Here is a 16755-nt window from a genome sequence, read left to right as displayed (position 1 = left end):
ACGCAGCTCCTAGGAGATGTATTACTGTTTTACATTATGAGAAGAGGTCCCTACCCAGACCGGTTTCAACCCTTTTTGAGGTCTCATCAGTGAGTAGGCAGACGTGGAATATCAAGGTTTTAAGTGAACCGAACTTGCATATACCGCTATTAACGAATTGCTAAATGGGACTTCTTAGCGATGGCTTGATTCTGCTAGGACTGGAAATTTTTACCTTCAGCTCTGCGTAGAATCCTTCTCCATTTTCAAGAAAGCCTGCTGTCCAAAATCTTATCTTAGCACAGACACTTCATCCTCCCCCCCTTACTACGCGAACTCCCGCTAACTTCCGAGCCACCAAACAGGAAAACGATACGACAAGCGATATCTCCGATACAGCGCTCGTCCCCTTATATTCCTCCTTACAGTGCTCTCTTTTTCCTCAGTCCCCTTTGCACACAACCCATATCTTTTCACCTCTTGGGTTTATCTCTTGCTTTTTCCCGACGCTGTTATGCGCTTGTATTCCCAGAATTCGCATCAATATACATTCCGCTTAAGCAACTGCCGCCAGCATTACGCTGTACACGTGTAGTTTTATACCTTTCAAGAATTATTATTTAGTAACTATTTGATGACTCACAGTTAATTTTACACAACTTAAGTGAGGCTTAAATTTTATAAAACATACTCTAATAAAATCTTAATATGAACACAATAGATTAAATATATTGTACATGAAATAAGGAATGCATATTTTATACATAAAGTGAAGAAGTTTCACTTTTAATTTTAGCTGATGTGCAGGTATTTCTCTTTTTTTTTTTTATAGTTTAATATGTTGGATTCTGAATGAATGATTTCTTTGCAAGATTTCTTCTTTCAAGATCTAATAGTAGGGGGGAACAGATGATTAAGGAGAAAGATACAATCTGTTGAGAAGTTTCTTGAAAAGCTAGTGGGGGGGGGTATATTCATTTGGAAGAATAGTATGGTGAGGGGAGGCTGTTTCCAAGAAAAAAGATAGATAGAATGAAGACAGATGATGAAATGCTGTTTTGTTTTCATATGTTCCAAGTTTGACTATATACAGATATTGACCAGCGACAGCTCTAGTTCTTACATTGTTAGAGGAAAAGGGAGTAATGTTAATGAAAGAGAAATGGAGAGTGCTGTCATTTGCAAAACTAGGAATGGGATTTGAAGTTTGGGGTGGGTGGGAGGTCATTGATATAAAGGAGGAATGGTGTGTGGGCAAAAGTATAGAACCTTGGGATTTTCTTCCAGCATTGATAAAGAAATCTTATCATATGCAAAGATGACCAGAGGAAGCTTGCAATCCAATCACAAAGGGCAAGTGGGAGGCCATACATCTGGAGAAGACCTTGATGATAATCACAGTTGAATGCCTTTGAGCTTTGAGTTATCAAGAGCAACAATGTGGATTTCTCCAAATCTTTTCTGCCTATGTCCAAAGGCAGGTGAGCGAAGAGGTTGGAAGAATCTATATTGGTAATCACTAATTAACTGATAGGTCTCCAGGTAGTGTAAAGCTGGCTGTTGATGACTTTCTCCATCAATTTTCAGAGTACTCTGGTGTGGGATGATAGTTTGATTGTTGACTTTTATAACTTATATGGGCAATACAGAATGAATGTTAATTCTGTATCAAGATTAATAAGGATTTTTCTGATTTGCCTTAGTCATCTAAATAAGACTTGAAGGAAAAAGACTGATACCAAAGGAAAGGAAGAAATGAATAGCGTTAGTGAGCGACCCGAAAGCTCAGTTGCCAGTTGAGCAAGGCATGCTTACTGCATTTCACTTTACGAAGTCTGCTTTGGATTTGTTATATAATTTTTTTCCCTTTTTTTCTTTATGCTTATTTCTTAGAGTGTACACAGTGAGAAGTTGAAGTTTTTGACTTGGGCCGTTGATCATATGGTGCATTTTCTGATGAACACGAGGCACAATTTTTAGAGAATTAGGGTTTGATTTGAACTTGGAAATCAAGGTCTCGTTGCCCTTATTTCAGTAAGGATTATATTAATATTAGTTCAGTGCAAGTATTTGGATCTGGAGATTGAAAGAAAATGGCAATCTGACTACTGAAAAGAGTCATAGAAATCCCAAAGACTGCACTTATTATGAGTTTATTATGATGATTTCATGTAAGTGATGTTAATTTAATCTAGCATATTTCCAGATTTAAGCATTAATTCTACATTGTCATTTTTATTTTTATAGTTTTATACCCTTCTAGTTCTTTCATGTATGTTTCACATTATTGTTTGCATTCGTATGTCTTCATATTGTTTTTCATTCTTTATGTTTGGTTCCTGCCATCCCTTTCTGTTTTGTTAAGATCTACAGTTTTCTGCAATTTCCTTTATTCTGTTTCCCATGATTTGTTTTGTTCTACCCTCATTTCAGTCATCTGTGGTCCCTTTGGGGTTTGCTATAGTCAGTGTGTGTGCATGGTACAGGTAATGCTTGACACAGTAATTGGGTTCCTTCCTAGGAAAATTTGTGTATCTTGAAACTGTGTTATATGTGACTAAGAACAGTGTTCAGAAAGCTAACAGAAATACACCATTTTTATAAATGTTAGAAACCTTATTATAAATAGTAATAACTGAACGAATGTCATGCAAACCAGTCTTTAAATAAATTAGCAGTTACCCAAGCATTTTTATTTGCTTTCCAATATACTAATAACATGTTTTTCCTCATATCCTTCTCATCTGTTTCTTAGGACAGGTTGCATCCCCCCTCCCCTTTTAGCGAATTAATGCAGCCAGTTCGTCACTCCTCTGCTGCATCCCCTAATGGCAATATTCATGACAGTAATCTGTGTGTGTGTGTGTTCACGGGACCAGTTTGCCTGTTCTGGGAGACGAAAAATCCAAGTTTCTGGTTGAAAAAAACCCTCTACTTCTGTATGAGACCAGCTAGCTCCTTTCATCAAAAGAGACCAGATAAAGGTTCCTCCACTGACAGGAATTGAACCTAGGTCTTTCCGACCAAAGGGCTTTTTCTGTATTGGCTGAGCTATGGAGGCTCTACATGTTTTTATTCATACTATTTTACAGTGGTATAAATTTTATTTATACTACTGTAAAATGTCCCCCCCCCCCACCTTCAAGACACCCAGTGGATACCTGAAACTGCAGATAGTACTGAACCCTATATATATACTATGTTTTTTCCTATACATACATACATACCCATGATAAAGTTTAATTTGTAAATTAGGCACAGTAAGAGATTGACAACAACTAATAATAAAATAGAACAATTATAACAATATACTGTAATAAGAGTTATGTCAATGGAACTTAGCTACCTCAGCATACAATTCTTTTCTTTCCTTATTAAATCAAAAACTTTTGCCTCTTCACTTAAAGGAAGCACTTTACGACTTTTCTATGACATATCTGAATTGCCAGTGATCCTGGCAGTTCAGATATGCCATATATGTCTTCACTTTGGGGCCATTATTGAGTAAAATAAGGGTTACTTGAACATTAGCACTGTGATACTTGCGACAGTCGATCTGATAACTGAGACGGCTACTAATTGACTAATGAGCGGGTAGCATAAATAGTACAGCATGGATATGCTGGACAAAGAGATGATTCACATCCTGAGTTGGATAGTATTTAATGGAAACTGCGGATAAGGTGAACTACTGTATTTACGTTATTGACACCCAAGTACAAACCATCATATTTGCAGAAATGAAAGGTCCCACAACAAGAAGACTTCTAATTTTCTGTTCATATTTTTGTATGGTCTGGATTTCATTATTGGCTGGAATTTAATTCACAACAAGGAAATTATTTCAATACAGCTCTTAAGAATCAAGTTTAGTAATATACATCCAGAAAAATTTGTGGATCAAATTTCATTTTTTTTTTTTTTTCAGATTTTATTTGATCAAACAATCAAATAAAAATCAAAATAACCTTACAAACACCTTAAAAGTCATGAACTGCACAGTTTAGTTGCAATTTTTAATGGTCTCAAACATGCCCAAGTTCAATACTGCATAACCTAACGTAGTGGATTTCCGAACAAAATAAAATATGGTGATTTCCTAATAATTTTATTTGCATAATGACTAGTAAGTCAACAGTGGGATCCTCCCCCAATGCAAATTTTGAAATAATGCATCCAACATAATAGTAGCCCTCCCCCTATCTTCACAAAAGCCACCAAAAACCATGTTATGCAAGGTTTGCAGTACCCTAATCTTGTTAGAACAAAACAGGATTGCAGTAGTACATGTTATATGGGGCTTGCCTTTATATAATTTTGTTTGCTTAATTTCCTCTGAATTGTCTCTTTTTTTTTATGTTGTGCCCATAAACAAGAGGTTGGTTGTTCAACCTATAGTACATTAGTACCGTGTATGGGTAATTGGTTGGGAAAGGAGGAACTTGTTCACATTTGATTTAAATTACTGTAAATTGTATTCCTTGGGAAACACAGCAAGGGGGGGGGACTGTTCCACAGTGTAGCAGTTGCAGGGATGAATGAGGAGGAAAAGAAATTTGTTTCTAGGTGTACTTTATGTTGGAGGCTTAATGGATTTTTTACAACACTCAAAAAGGATTAAAATAGAATTTAATACTTCCTATATTTCGTCCTGGTTACTAGGACAGCTACGGGGATTACAAAAACAACTAATGTAACATGCACACAAATATCATACAATACTAAGCCCAACCACGTGGGTGACACTAAAGTCCTATCTAGGTGGAGCGCCCTCTAAGGGCAGTAGTAGGTGGCCTGGAATGTAAGGTGGGACCTCTGGTGATGATTGCATCACCAGATTGCCTCCAACATGATGTCCTCACAGCACTTAAACCTCTACACACGGTTTCTAGGTGTACTGTGAAGGGATGTTGAGCAGCAGTTGCACGTGTTCCAACGAGCTTAGTAGTGAGTGGAGGAATTATTGATATTATTTCAGATGAGCATTTCCCATGGAAATATTTGTAGAATATACATACTGCAGAAACCAAACGTCTGTGCGAAAGTGAGGGGAGAGAGTTGGTAAGAGATGGGTGATTAATAAGTGTAATTGCTCTCCTCTGTATTGAATCAAGCATTTTGAGAGAGCTTTTAGGAGCTCCGCCCCATATGCGGGGGCAGTATTCAATAGCAGGGTGGATTTGTGATTTGTATAACGTTAACAGCTGTTCGGGGGTGAAGTAACGTCTTGAGCGAAAGAGAAATCCCAGTTTTTTAGAAGCTGAGGATGCAATGGTTGTGATGTGTTTATGCCAGGAGAGGTTTGATGTGAGGGTAATTCCAAGAAGAGAGATCTCAAACTGTCTGGAAATTTGGGCATCGTCAAAAAGGATACTGGGAAAAAATTGTTCTTTTTTATGGGAAATAGGACAGAACTGGGTTTTATTAGCATTGAAATTGATGAGGTTATCCGAACCACATTGTAGGATGGCTTGGAGATTGGAGTTGAGAGTGGTAGTGGTTGATGTTCTGTAGGCTGAAGTGAGTTGTGTAGGGTAAGGTTTATCAAATGAAAGCGAGGAGTGTAGTTCTGTTGTCTGCAAAACTGTATTGGGTTGGAGGTCAACTGAAGTAGGTCATTGATATATAGTAGGAAGAGAGTTGGTGAAAGGACAGAACCTTGTGGAACCCCCACATTAATTGAATGGTGAGAGGATAGGGAGCCATCCACCATCACACATGTGCATTCAGACCGAATGATGGTAGTTTGCTTAATATGCCTTTGTGCTAGACCCGGTGAAAGGCTTTGGAGATATCAAGTGCAACCACTTGAGATTCGCCAAACTTCTACATGGCATTTGTCCAGAGATGGGTGACATATGTGAGCAGATCTCCTGTTGATCAGCAGTGAAGGAATCCATACTGGCGGTTGTTTATTATGTGGGTGTCTTCAAGGTAGTGTAGGAGTTTGGAATTGATGATTTTTTTCCGTTACTTTAGACAGGACTGAGGTAAGCAAGATAAGGTGGTATTTGGACTACAGTGACTTGTCACCCTTCTTGGGAATGGGCTGAATATAGGCAGTTTCCAATTTGTGGGATAGATTCCAGTGGAGTAAGAGAGTATATATAGGTGACATAGGATGGGAGTTAATTCTTGTGTGCAAACTTTCAGGACAATTGGGGAAATGCCATCAGTGCCAGGAGACTTCTTTGTGTCTAATTTGGACAGTATTTTTCTGATCTCATCCTGGCAAAAGGGGTCATTGTATGTTGGGTATCTGGAATGGTTGGGGGACATTTACCATCATCAGTTATGCATGCGGAAGCAAAGTGTGAAGCCAGAAGATTGTTTTTTTTCTGTGGGTGATGATGCAATAGAGCGATCTGGGTATAATAAGGGTGGGAATAGTGTTAGGCAGAAGTTACCAATTGTGCAGCCAATTGCTTTGGCAAGAGACCAAAAGGCTCGGCTGCTGTTTGGACATGCTGCTAGTTTCCTGTTTTTTGCTCTTTTAAACTTCTGTTTTGGAAGCATTGATTGTTTTTTTTTTTGCATCTATTTCAGGTTTCAGTGTAAGCTCTAAAGGAAGATGAGGTTCTTGATTTCAGCCAATTACGGTATGTCTGGTTAGCCTTGTCTAATTAGAACTAAATTTGAAGTGGTTTGACAAATTTTAATAGATACTGCAAATGCCATTTTTCATTAAATTTCATCCGCCCAGTTTAGAATTTTTGCTGTCAGCTTTGCCAGAGTCGGTGGTGAGTGCTCCAATGCTGAATGCATTCAGGGCAAGGTATGATAGTTATTGCGATATGTGAGCATTTGACCTCCCACAATGAGTCTTTGGACTCAGTGGAGGTGTGGAAGTAATACTATACAAGACAAATTATATATATATAAAAAATGAATAAACTAATTTGAATAAGAGCTTACTTATTGGTGAATAATAACATTGGTAATTGTAATTTTTAATATTTGTTCTTTATCTTATGTGTAAAAAATGAAGTTCTATTTAGAATTATGTTACTGCTATATTGCTGTTCTGAATTTTATTTTCTGTGATTGTTAATGAAATGAATTTTTTTTAACATTTTCAGTTTGTCAAAAACTTTATGTCGTTTACAGTGGAGTAAAAGTGGAATGGTAATGAAGTTTTTTAAAGTTTCAAGTGTACTTTAATATGTATTAATATCTACAGTTTTAAAAACCTCACCCATTTAGATGAATTTATGTCGTGCTGAAATGGTTTGAAAAGGTTCCAATTTTCATCTCTCAAGCAGGCAATCCTGATTATTTAATCTGTTATTCATCCACAACATGAATTATGATAGGTTTGTAACATTTCATGGCTTAAATTCATATTAAAAAAAAAAATTCAAGGTTCACTATACTATTTCTTCTACCATCATGGTAGAAAATTATTGTAGGAAATTGTTATACTACATTGTTTGAAACATCTGATGTCAGTTTTATACTAATCTGAATAACACAAGTGAACATGGATTTTGTAACCAAGGTCAAAACAAATGGATATTATGTATTCCAGAGCTAAAAAAAAAGTAATTTTATTTCTTTTAGTGCTTAGAATTTAAACAGGAAATCTCTTTCCCTCCCGGAACTTGAGATTGCTTTGATATAAGTAACCAAAGCATGTGTACTTGGCTGAGTACAGCAATCTTCCATTTTATCCATCCTTCAATACAACAGCCATTTAATTAACCGACCTATGCATTGAGATCTTTCTAAGCAATAAATACAAAATGTTATATTCAGGCAATAATAATCAGGGAAAAGAAGAAGTAGCTATAGTATTCAACACTAAATACAAGGCTGATCTTCTTGAATGGCAGGCAATATCAAGTAGAGTGATGTGGGCAAATATCAGAATGGGGAACTGGACAATGAAACTTACTTGCACTATGGTCCCACAGAAGGTTCTTATAAGCTAGAAGTGCAGGAATTTTTTGAGGCTTTAGAGAAAGCTACTGACACAACGAAAAAGGAAAAATTGGTCCTTGGAGATCTAAATATCATAGTAGGAAATGACTATTCAGACATAGAAAATATTTGGAAAAATTTGGAGAAAAGAGCAAAGCTAATAATAATAATAATAATGGCAAATACTTGATGGATTTCTGCTCAGGACATGGACTGGTTATTACTAACACCATGTTCCAACATAAAAATGTGCACAAATTCACATGGAGAGAAGATGCAAGGAATAAGAAAGTCTCATTGACTATGTTATTGTTGATAGTGATGTTTTCTACCTGGTGCAGGACACTTAGTGTACAGAGGATTTGAAATTGGAAGTGATCACCATTTAGTCATGAGCAGGATCAAATCGAATTTCATATTGAAAAGAAGAACATGTAAGAAAGTTTTAAAGCGAATAAAAGTTGAGCTGCTCTCAGTTGGAAACTGTAGACTAAAATACACAAACATTATTGAAGAAAAAAATTAAAAACAGGAGCCAGACCTTGGATATTCAGTGGCAAGCCCTAAAGAAAACATTGATTGATTCAGCCAGAGAGGCATGTGGTAAGGTTGTCTACAAGGATAGAAAAAATTAGAACTCCATGGTGGACACAGGAAGTTAAACAAGTGAAGAAAAATAAGAAAGCATATTGAAAGTTGCTAACAAATAAGTCAGCTTATCTCTTAGAGAATACAGAGACAAATGTAAGAAAGCTAAACACTGTAAAACTAGCTAAACAAAAATCATGGGAAGACTTTGATGGAACATTGAAAATAAATATGAGGAAGATTGAAATATTCTGAAGGCTGTTGAAAGAGCTCAGAAATGGAGGAAAGACTGCTTTAAAGGCAGTCTTTAAAGGAATTAGAGATGATAAAAGTGACATGAAAACTGGAGAAAAAGACATCCTTGATGTATGGAGTAATTACTTCGAAAAATTGCTAAATGAAACAAGCATTGACAGCACAGTGGTAAAAAAAAACAATAAACAGGCATGAAATCAGGAATACATATCCATACTTAAAGTAGAGAAAGCCAGAAATTTGGAAAGGCTGCAGGAGTAGATGATATTCAACCAGAAATGCACGAGTATGGAGGTATAAAAGTCTTACAGTAGCTGCACTGCATACTTCAGAAGGCTTGGAAGATGGATGAATTCCAGATGATTGGAATAGATCTGTCATAGTACCCATATATAAAAAGTAAAATAAAACTGAATGTGAGAATTACAGAAATATTTCCCTACTGAGCTTTTCTGGTAAGATTTATGCAAGTATACTTGAGAAACGAATGAGAAGTCAGTGGTGGCAATGGGGCATTAAATCAAGCAATACTTAGTCTGTATTTGAGTGTAAGTCAACAGTTAGAATTGAAGGAAGTACAGGAAGAGGTTTGATGTTAAATGTGGTGTCAGACAAGGATGTACATTATCTGCTCTGTTATTCATTGTTTATATGGATCATATTATGAAGGAAAGTGGTTTAATAAAATTAGTTTAATCCTTTATCCAAGTGTGAGCAAACAAAGTTTGCGCCTGAAGTATCTTCAGGACTAGGGTAAAGTGATACAACACCAGGGCAACTCTTTGCAAAGGTGGAGAAAGCTACCAACACTCCTAACTCAGTATCTCCTATAATGCAAAACACATCTCCTTGCGGATATGTCTAATGTTATGCATTAAAGGAAGGGCCACTACCCAGACTAGTTTCGACCTTTATTGAGGTCTCTTCAGTGGGAGCCAGGCCCTAGTGGAAATACCAGGCAGAAGCATTAGCAGGTCATCTCTACCTATAGGAGTTGCCAAATGGTGTGCCACCCTTTTTTAATAAATTACTCTGGATTTAGAGAAAGATGTTGAAAGTTTATTTTTTCACTTGGTTAGAGTATAATAAAATTAGTTTAATCCTTTATCCAAGTGTGAGCAAACAAAGTTTGCGCCTGAAGTATCTTCAGGACTAGGGTAAAGTGATACAACACCAGGGCAACTCTTTGCAAAGGTGGAGAAAGCTACCAACACTCCTAACTCAGTATCTCCTATAATGCAAAACACATCTCCTTGCGGATATGTCTAATGTTATGCATTAAAGGAAGGGCCACTACCCAGACTAGTTTCGACCTTTATTGAGGTCTCTTCAGTGGGAGCCAGGCCCTAGTGGAAATACCAGGCAGAAGCATTAGCAGGTCATCTCTACCTATAGGAGTTGCCAAATGGTGTGCCACCCTTTTTTAATAAATTACTCTGGATTTAGAGAAAGATGTTGAAAGTTTATTTTTTCACTTGGTTAGAGTATAATAAAATTAGTTTAATCCTTTATCCAAGTGTGAGCAAACAAAGTTTGCGCCTGAAGTATCTTCAGGACTAGGGTAAAGTGATACAACACCAGGGCAACTCTTTGCAAAGGTGGAGAAAGCTACCAACACTCCTAACTCAGTATCTCCTAACATCTTTCTCTAAATCCAGAGTAATTTATTAAAAAAGGGTGGCACACCATTTGGCAACTCCTATAGGTAGAGATGACCTGCTAATGCTTCTGCCTGGTATTTCCACTAGGGCCTGGCTCCCACTGAAGAGACCTCAATAAAGGTCGAAACTAGTCTGGGTAGTGGCCCTTCCTTTAATGCATAACATTAGACATATCCGCAAGGAGATGTGTTTTGCATTATAGGAGATACTGAGTTAGGAGTGTTGGTAGCTTTCTCCACCTTTGCAAAGAGTTGCCCTGGTGTTGTATCACTTTACCCTAGTCCTGAAGATACTTCAGGCGCAAACTTTGTTTGCTCACACTTGGATAAAGGATTAAACTAATTTTATTATACTCTAACCAAGTGAAAAAATAAACTTTCAACATCTTTCTCTAAATCCAGAGTAATTTATTAAAAAAGGGTGGCACACCATTTGGCAACTCCTATAGGTAGAGATGACCTGCTAATGCTTCTGCCTGGTATTTCCACTAGGGCCTGGCTCCCACTGAAGAGACCTCAATAAAGGTCGAAACTAGTCTGGGTAGTGGCCCTTCCTTTAATGCATAACATTAGACATATCCGCAAGGAGATGTGTTTTGCATTATAGGAGATACTGAGTTAGGAGTGTTGGTAGCTTTCTCCACCTTTGCAAAGAGTTGCCCTGGTGTTGTATCACTTTACCCTAGTCCTGAAGATACTTCAGGCGCAAACTTTGTTTGCTCACACTTGGATAAAGGATTAAACTAATTTTATTATACTCTAACCAAGTGAAAAAATAAACTTTCAACGAAGGAAAGTGGTATTAAACCTGATATCAAATTTGGAGATGTTAATCTCAGCTCTTTGCTTTATGCAGACGTGCTATACTTCTAAATAGATCCACTACAAGTGTGCAAGATTCCTTGACTAAATTGAATAACTGTTGTAATACGTATGAAGATCAGCAATAATAATATAATAGTACTATTCATGTAGTACTATCTTAATATCCTGTACACTCCTTGAGGATATGTCAGGAATTTGATGGTGATGATGCATATCAACTGACTTTTGGCACAGCACTATGTAATTGTACTTCAGTTATCTGACACTTTAGCTATCAGAATGACAAATTTACTTCCCTGTGTGGTCAAATAAATGGTTGGTTACCATATTATTATGAAAAAAAAAAGTTGCCAATTAAATGAAAATTGTATGTCATAAATATAAACAGTTAAAATCAAGTACTTAGAAGTACTAAGCCCTGGCCTTTTGCCTAAAACTAATAATAGAGAAAAGAAGAGAATAAAATTTAGAAACATATTACATTTATTGACTTTGAAAAGCATTTCTTTAAAAGAAGCATTTTATTTAACATATTAAAAGAAAGACAAATACCAATTAATATTCTAAAAGCTATTATAAGTATATATATGAAAATATCATCACCATCAAATTCCTGCCATTTGCCCTTTTAAGTTAGTAAGGATATAAATTTTTCATATAGTACAGGATGTGATAGTACTACATGAAAAATTTACATCATTACTAACTTCCTATGAACAATTTTTCTCCAAATCAACCTTTACCTGTCAATGCTCCAACATTGTCAGATCTTATACAGTGATACCTCGGCTAACGAATTTTTCAGCTAACGAAGTTTTTTTGGCTGTTCTTCGAACTCGGCTAACGAATGTTTTAGTGGATGCGCGCACTAACATAAAGCAGCAAACATGAACGATCAGGCCATTCCAGGAGCTTATCTTTTCCATGTGTGTGACAAAGAAATGAGCTGACCACATCACATAGGGGAGACCCACCAACCCGACTGGGTTGTTTATGTTCGAGACCGAGAAGAGAGACGCCTCATACTAGTGTCAGTACGGTGCACGCTCCCTGTGACTGTGAATGTGAGAAGTAAGTGTGATAGCATTTATTCTTTACTGGGCTAAATTTTACTATGGGGGATTAATTTATAATTAGTAAATTCTATTCTTATCTAATTGAGTTTTGCCCTTTTATAGAATTAATAGCGTGCTTTTTACTATTTTATAAAACTTATCTTTAAATAGTAGGCAACATTCAGAATGAATTAAACGATTTTCTATAGAAACCAACGGGAAATCACGTTTTGACTAACGAATGTGATTCCGGAACGAATTATCTTCGTTAGCCAAGGTATCACTGTATTTCTATCTTCTAAGGCACTTTTTTACCATATCAATCCAACTATATTTTGGTCTTCCTCTGGGTCTTTTTCCTGCCAACCTGGCAGAGAACACTTGTTTTGCTAATCTTTCCTCTCCCATTCTGTTTAAATTACCGTACCAACTGAGATTAGCTCTGCTAACACATTCCTGGATGCCGACAATGTCAAGTTCTTTCCTAATATCCTCATTTTTAAGATGATATTGACATTGATCCCTTCTGTTCATGCCTCTAATCTTTTTCAGGACTCTCATATCTGTGGTCTCTCTAGTCTTTGGTCAAGTGTTTTACTTCTAACTCAGTTGTCAGATCCATAAGTTAAAACTAGTTTGAACACTGTCTTGTATACAGCTAATTTAGTGTTTTGACTAATTTCTCTCTTATTCCATATAAATTTATTCAGTTGATTTCCTACCTTACCAGCTTTGTTGATTCTGGTGTCTATTTCCATACTTAATTTACCACCTTCAAATATTTTGCCTAAGTAGCTGAAATGTTTTACTTGTTCTATAGATTCTCCATTCACAATGCAGTTGATATTTTCAATGCTTCTGCCTATTTTCACTGTCTTTGTTTTTTTAATGTTGACCTTCATACCATATCTATTACAACAGTTATTCAATTTAGTCAGGGAATCTTGCAGGCTTTTATCGGATTTATTTAGAACTATAACATCATCCGCATAAAGCAAAGAACTGACATTAACATCTCCAATTTTGATATCAGGTTTAATACCATTTTCCTTCATAATATGATCCATATAAACAATGAATAACAGAGCAGATAATGTACATCCTTGTCTGACACCAGATTTAACATTGAACCATCTTCCTATACTTCCTTCAATTCTAACTACTGACTTACAACTCAAATAAAGACTTAGTATTGCTTGATATAATGTCCCACTGACACCATACAACTATAGTTGTATGGTGTCAGTGGGACATTATGCTTTTTCAGGTCTACAAAACTTAAATATAGATCTTGTTATATTCCCATGACTTATGAACTATTTGTCATAAAGTGAAAATCTGATCCTGACAGCAGGATCAGATTTGATCTATTTGACCTGATTCCAGCTTGTTCTTCACCAAGCTTTTCTTCCAAATTCTTCTCAACCGTTTCTCAGTTATACCTGCATAAATCTTACCAGGAACACTCAGTAGAGAAATACCTCTGTAAATCTCGCATTCAGTTTTATTTCCCTTTTATATACGGGCACTATGAGAGCTCTACTCCATCATCTGGAATTCGTCCTCTGTCCAGGCCCTCTGAACTATGCAGTGCAGCCACTGTAAGATTTTTATGCCTCCATACTTGAGCATTTCTGGTTGAATATCATCTACTCCTGCTGCCTTTCCATATTTCAGGCCTTTGATGGCTTTTTCCTAGTTCAAGTATGTGTTCCTGATTGCATGCCTCATCAGTGTTTTTTATCAGTGTGCTCTCATTGCTGCTGTTTCATTTTTTCAAGTTTTTGAAGTAATTACTCCGTACTTCAAGGATATCTTTTTATCCAGTTTTCATATCACCTTTATCATCTCTAATTCCTTTTATAGCACTCTTTCCTCCATTTCTGATCGCAACCTCCAGAATATCTTGCCACCTTCTTGATATTTATTTTCTATGTTCTTACCAAAGTGTTCGCATGACTTTTGTTTTGTTTAGTTTTTTGTGTAAAACTAGTCATGCAAACATGACTAGTTTTACACAGTGTTTAGCTTTCTTACATTTGTCTCTGTATTCCAAGAGCATAAGCTGACTTATTTGCCTGTAACGTTTGATGTGCTTTCTCCTTTTCCTTCACTGCCTCTTTAACTTCCTGTGTGCACCATGGTGTTCTGATTTTTCTATCCTTACAAACAACCTCACCAAATGCCTCTCTGGCTGAATGAATCAGTGTTTTCTTCAGGGCTTGCCACTGAATCTCCACAGTTTGATTCCTGTTCTCAAACTCTTTCATTTTTCATTAAAGAATGTTTGTATATTTTAGTCTATATTTCACACCTGAGAGCTGCTCAACTTTTATTCGCTTTAAAACTTTCTTACATGTCATTCTTTTCAATATGAAATTCAATTTTATCTTGCTCATTACTAAATAGTGATCACTTCCAATTTCAAATCCTTTGTACACTCTAGTGTCCTGCACAATAGAGAAAACCTCAATGTCAACAATGGCATAGTCAATGAGATTTTCTTATTCCTTGCATCTTCTCTCCATGTGAATTTGTGCACATTTTTATGTTGGGACATGGTGTTAGTAATAACTAAGCCATGTCCTGAGTTTGCCATTATTATTAGCTTTTCTCCAAATTTTCCCAAAATATTTTTGTATGTCTGACAATCATTTCCTATTTTGCTATTTAGATCTCAACAAGAACCAACTTTTCATTTTTCATTGTATCAGTTGCTTTCTCTAAAGCAGTGTTTCTCAATGTGGGGCAATATGAATATTTCGGGTGGGGCAATTAGAAAATGATGTTGCATTCGTCACCTCATCACTGATATACTCGATACACTCGCCATTGTCGGGAAGGAGGGGGGGGGGACATCAAAATTTTTGAGGCGTTGAGTTGGGCATGATCCAAAAAATGGGAAATACTGCTCTAAAGCCTTAAAAAATTTCTCCACTACTAGCTTAGCAGAACCTTTTGTGGGATCATAGGCACAAATAAGTCTCATTATTCAGTTCCCCATTCCGATATTTGCCCACATCACTCTACTTGAAATTTCCTGCCATTCAAGAAAATTTGCCTCGATTTAGTGTTGAATACAATGCTACTCGTTCTTTTCCTTGCAGTTATATTTAACACTAAATATGAAGCTAATCTTCTTGAATGGCAGGCAATTTCAAGTAGAGTGATGTGGGCAAATATCAATGAAAATAGTCGAATATAAATAAGATTCAATTATGGACTATCGTGCACGAGAGAGATAAACCAAGGAGTTAAACAGGGATGTTCCCTTTGAACATCTCTTTTTAATATTTATCTAAATAAAATAGTAATAAAATGGTATAAAAATTTCCATCATGTTATTAAACTTTCTCCTACTGTGAACTTAAACATTCTGCTTTTTGTTGATGACCAAATAATAATTATAAATTCTGATGATAAGTTACAGAAAGATATTTTAAATTAAATGGGATAGCCAAAGATTATGGAATGATAATATCAATAGAAAAATCAAAAATACTGGCTTTTAAAGGACATGATTGAGTAAGAACTAAAATAGTAATAGATGAACTATTACTATTTATTTAACTATCTAGGATGTATGATTACATATGAAAAAGAAAAAGATGTAAACCTAAAAATTGTGAAATATTTAAAAATAACAGGTGTAATCTATCACCATCCCCTACATCCAGGGCACCTCTGAGAAAATGACCAATATCCACAAAAAATATGACCTGACTTCTTGTTATAGACCATATAAAAAGTTGGCATCCCTTATCTACTCTACCAAAGACCAACCATTTCCCCTAGACCTACCTGGTGTATACCAGGTCCCTTGCAGCTGCAAATTGTCCTACTTTGGCCAAACAGGCAGTACAGCAAATATCAGGATTTCAGAACACAAAGACTACATCCGGTTTCACCAGTACAGCCACTCTGGGCTGGCAGACCATGCCTTAGATACCCACCATAGAATTTGTTGGAAGAAAACTAAAATAATACACCGCAGCAAGTTTAAGTACAAAAGATTATTCAAGGAATCATCAGCAGCTCTAAAAAACGTTCCAAACCTCAACAAATTTGGGAGACTTACATTATAAGAACTTCAGCCCAACGGCCAAGACAACCAAATTAGCCTTCCAGAGAGCACCATTAGGACTTTAGGAACAATGTTTAGTTTCTTGCCTTCTTCCTCATTTGCTTTTGTTAGTGCCTGCATGCACATACCATATTTTTATGTTCCTGAAGATGGCAACGTGACATTGCCAAAATATTGAAGTTATTCATTAAAGTTGCCTTTAATTAATATCCTTTATATGTGTTGTTAATTCCATAAGCTAATTACCAGTTATCTCTGTAAACTAAATGAAAGAATAATACATACCAGACTTATGAATTGGCTCTTAGAAAATAACAAGATCAACTTCTACCAAACTGCATACAGGTCTCAACACAATACAGAAGATCAATTATTTTATCTTTGCAAAT

At 36.2% G+C, this 16755-nt stretch overlaps 1 protein-coding gene across 1 annotated transcript in view; it reads left to right on the top strand.

The window, feature by feature from the left end:
- The window catches only part of Ctf4 (Chromosome transmission fidelity 4), a 525719-nt gene that overhangs the window by 159357 nt on the left and 349607 nt on the right, over positions 1-16755 (top strand). Inside the window, exon 8 of the mRNA XM_090398697.1 lies at positions 7059-7104. Coding sequence (XP_090254823.1) covers positions 7059-7104 — 46 coding nt within the window. The remainder of the gene's footprint in view (positions 1-7058; positions 7105-16755) is intronic.

This window comes from Typopeltis vanoorti, chromosome 10, assembly GCF_054136105.1.
Source record: "Typopeltis vanoorti isolate ZY-2024b chromosome 10, IOZ_Tvanoo_1.0, whole genome shotgun sequence".
Classification (NCBI taxonomy): domain Eukaryota; kingdom Metazoa; phylum Arthropoda; class Arachnida; order Uropygi; family Thelyphonidae; genus Typopeltis; species Typopeltis vanoorti.
This window is presented reverse-complemented; position numbering and strand designations above follow the sequence as displayed.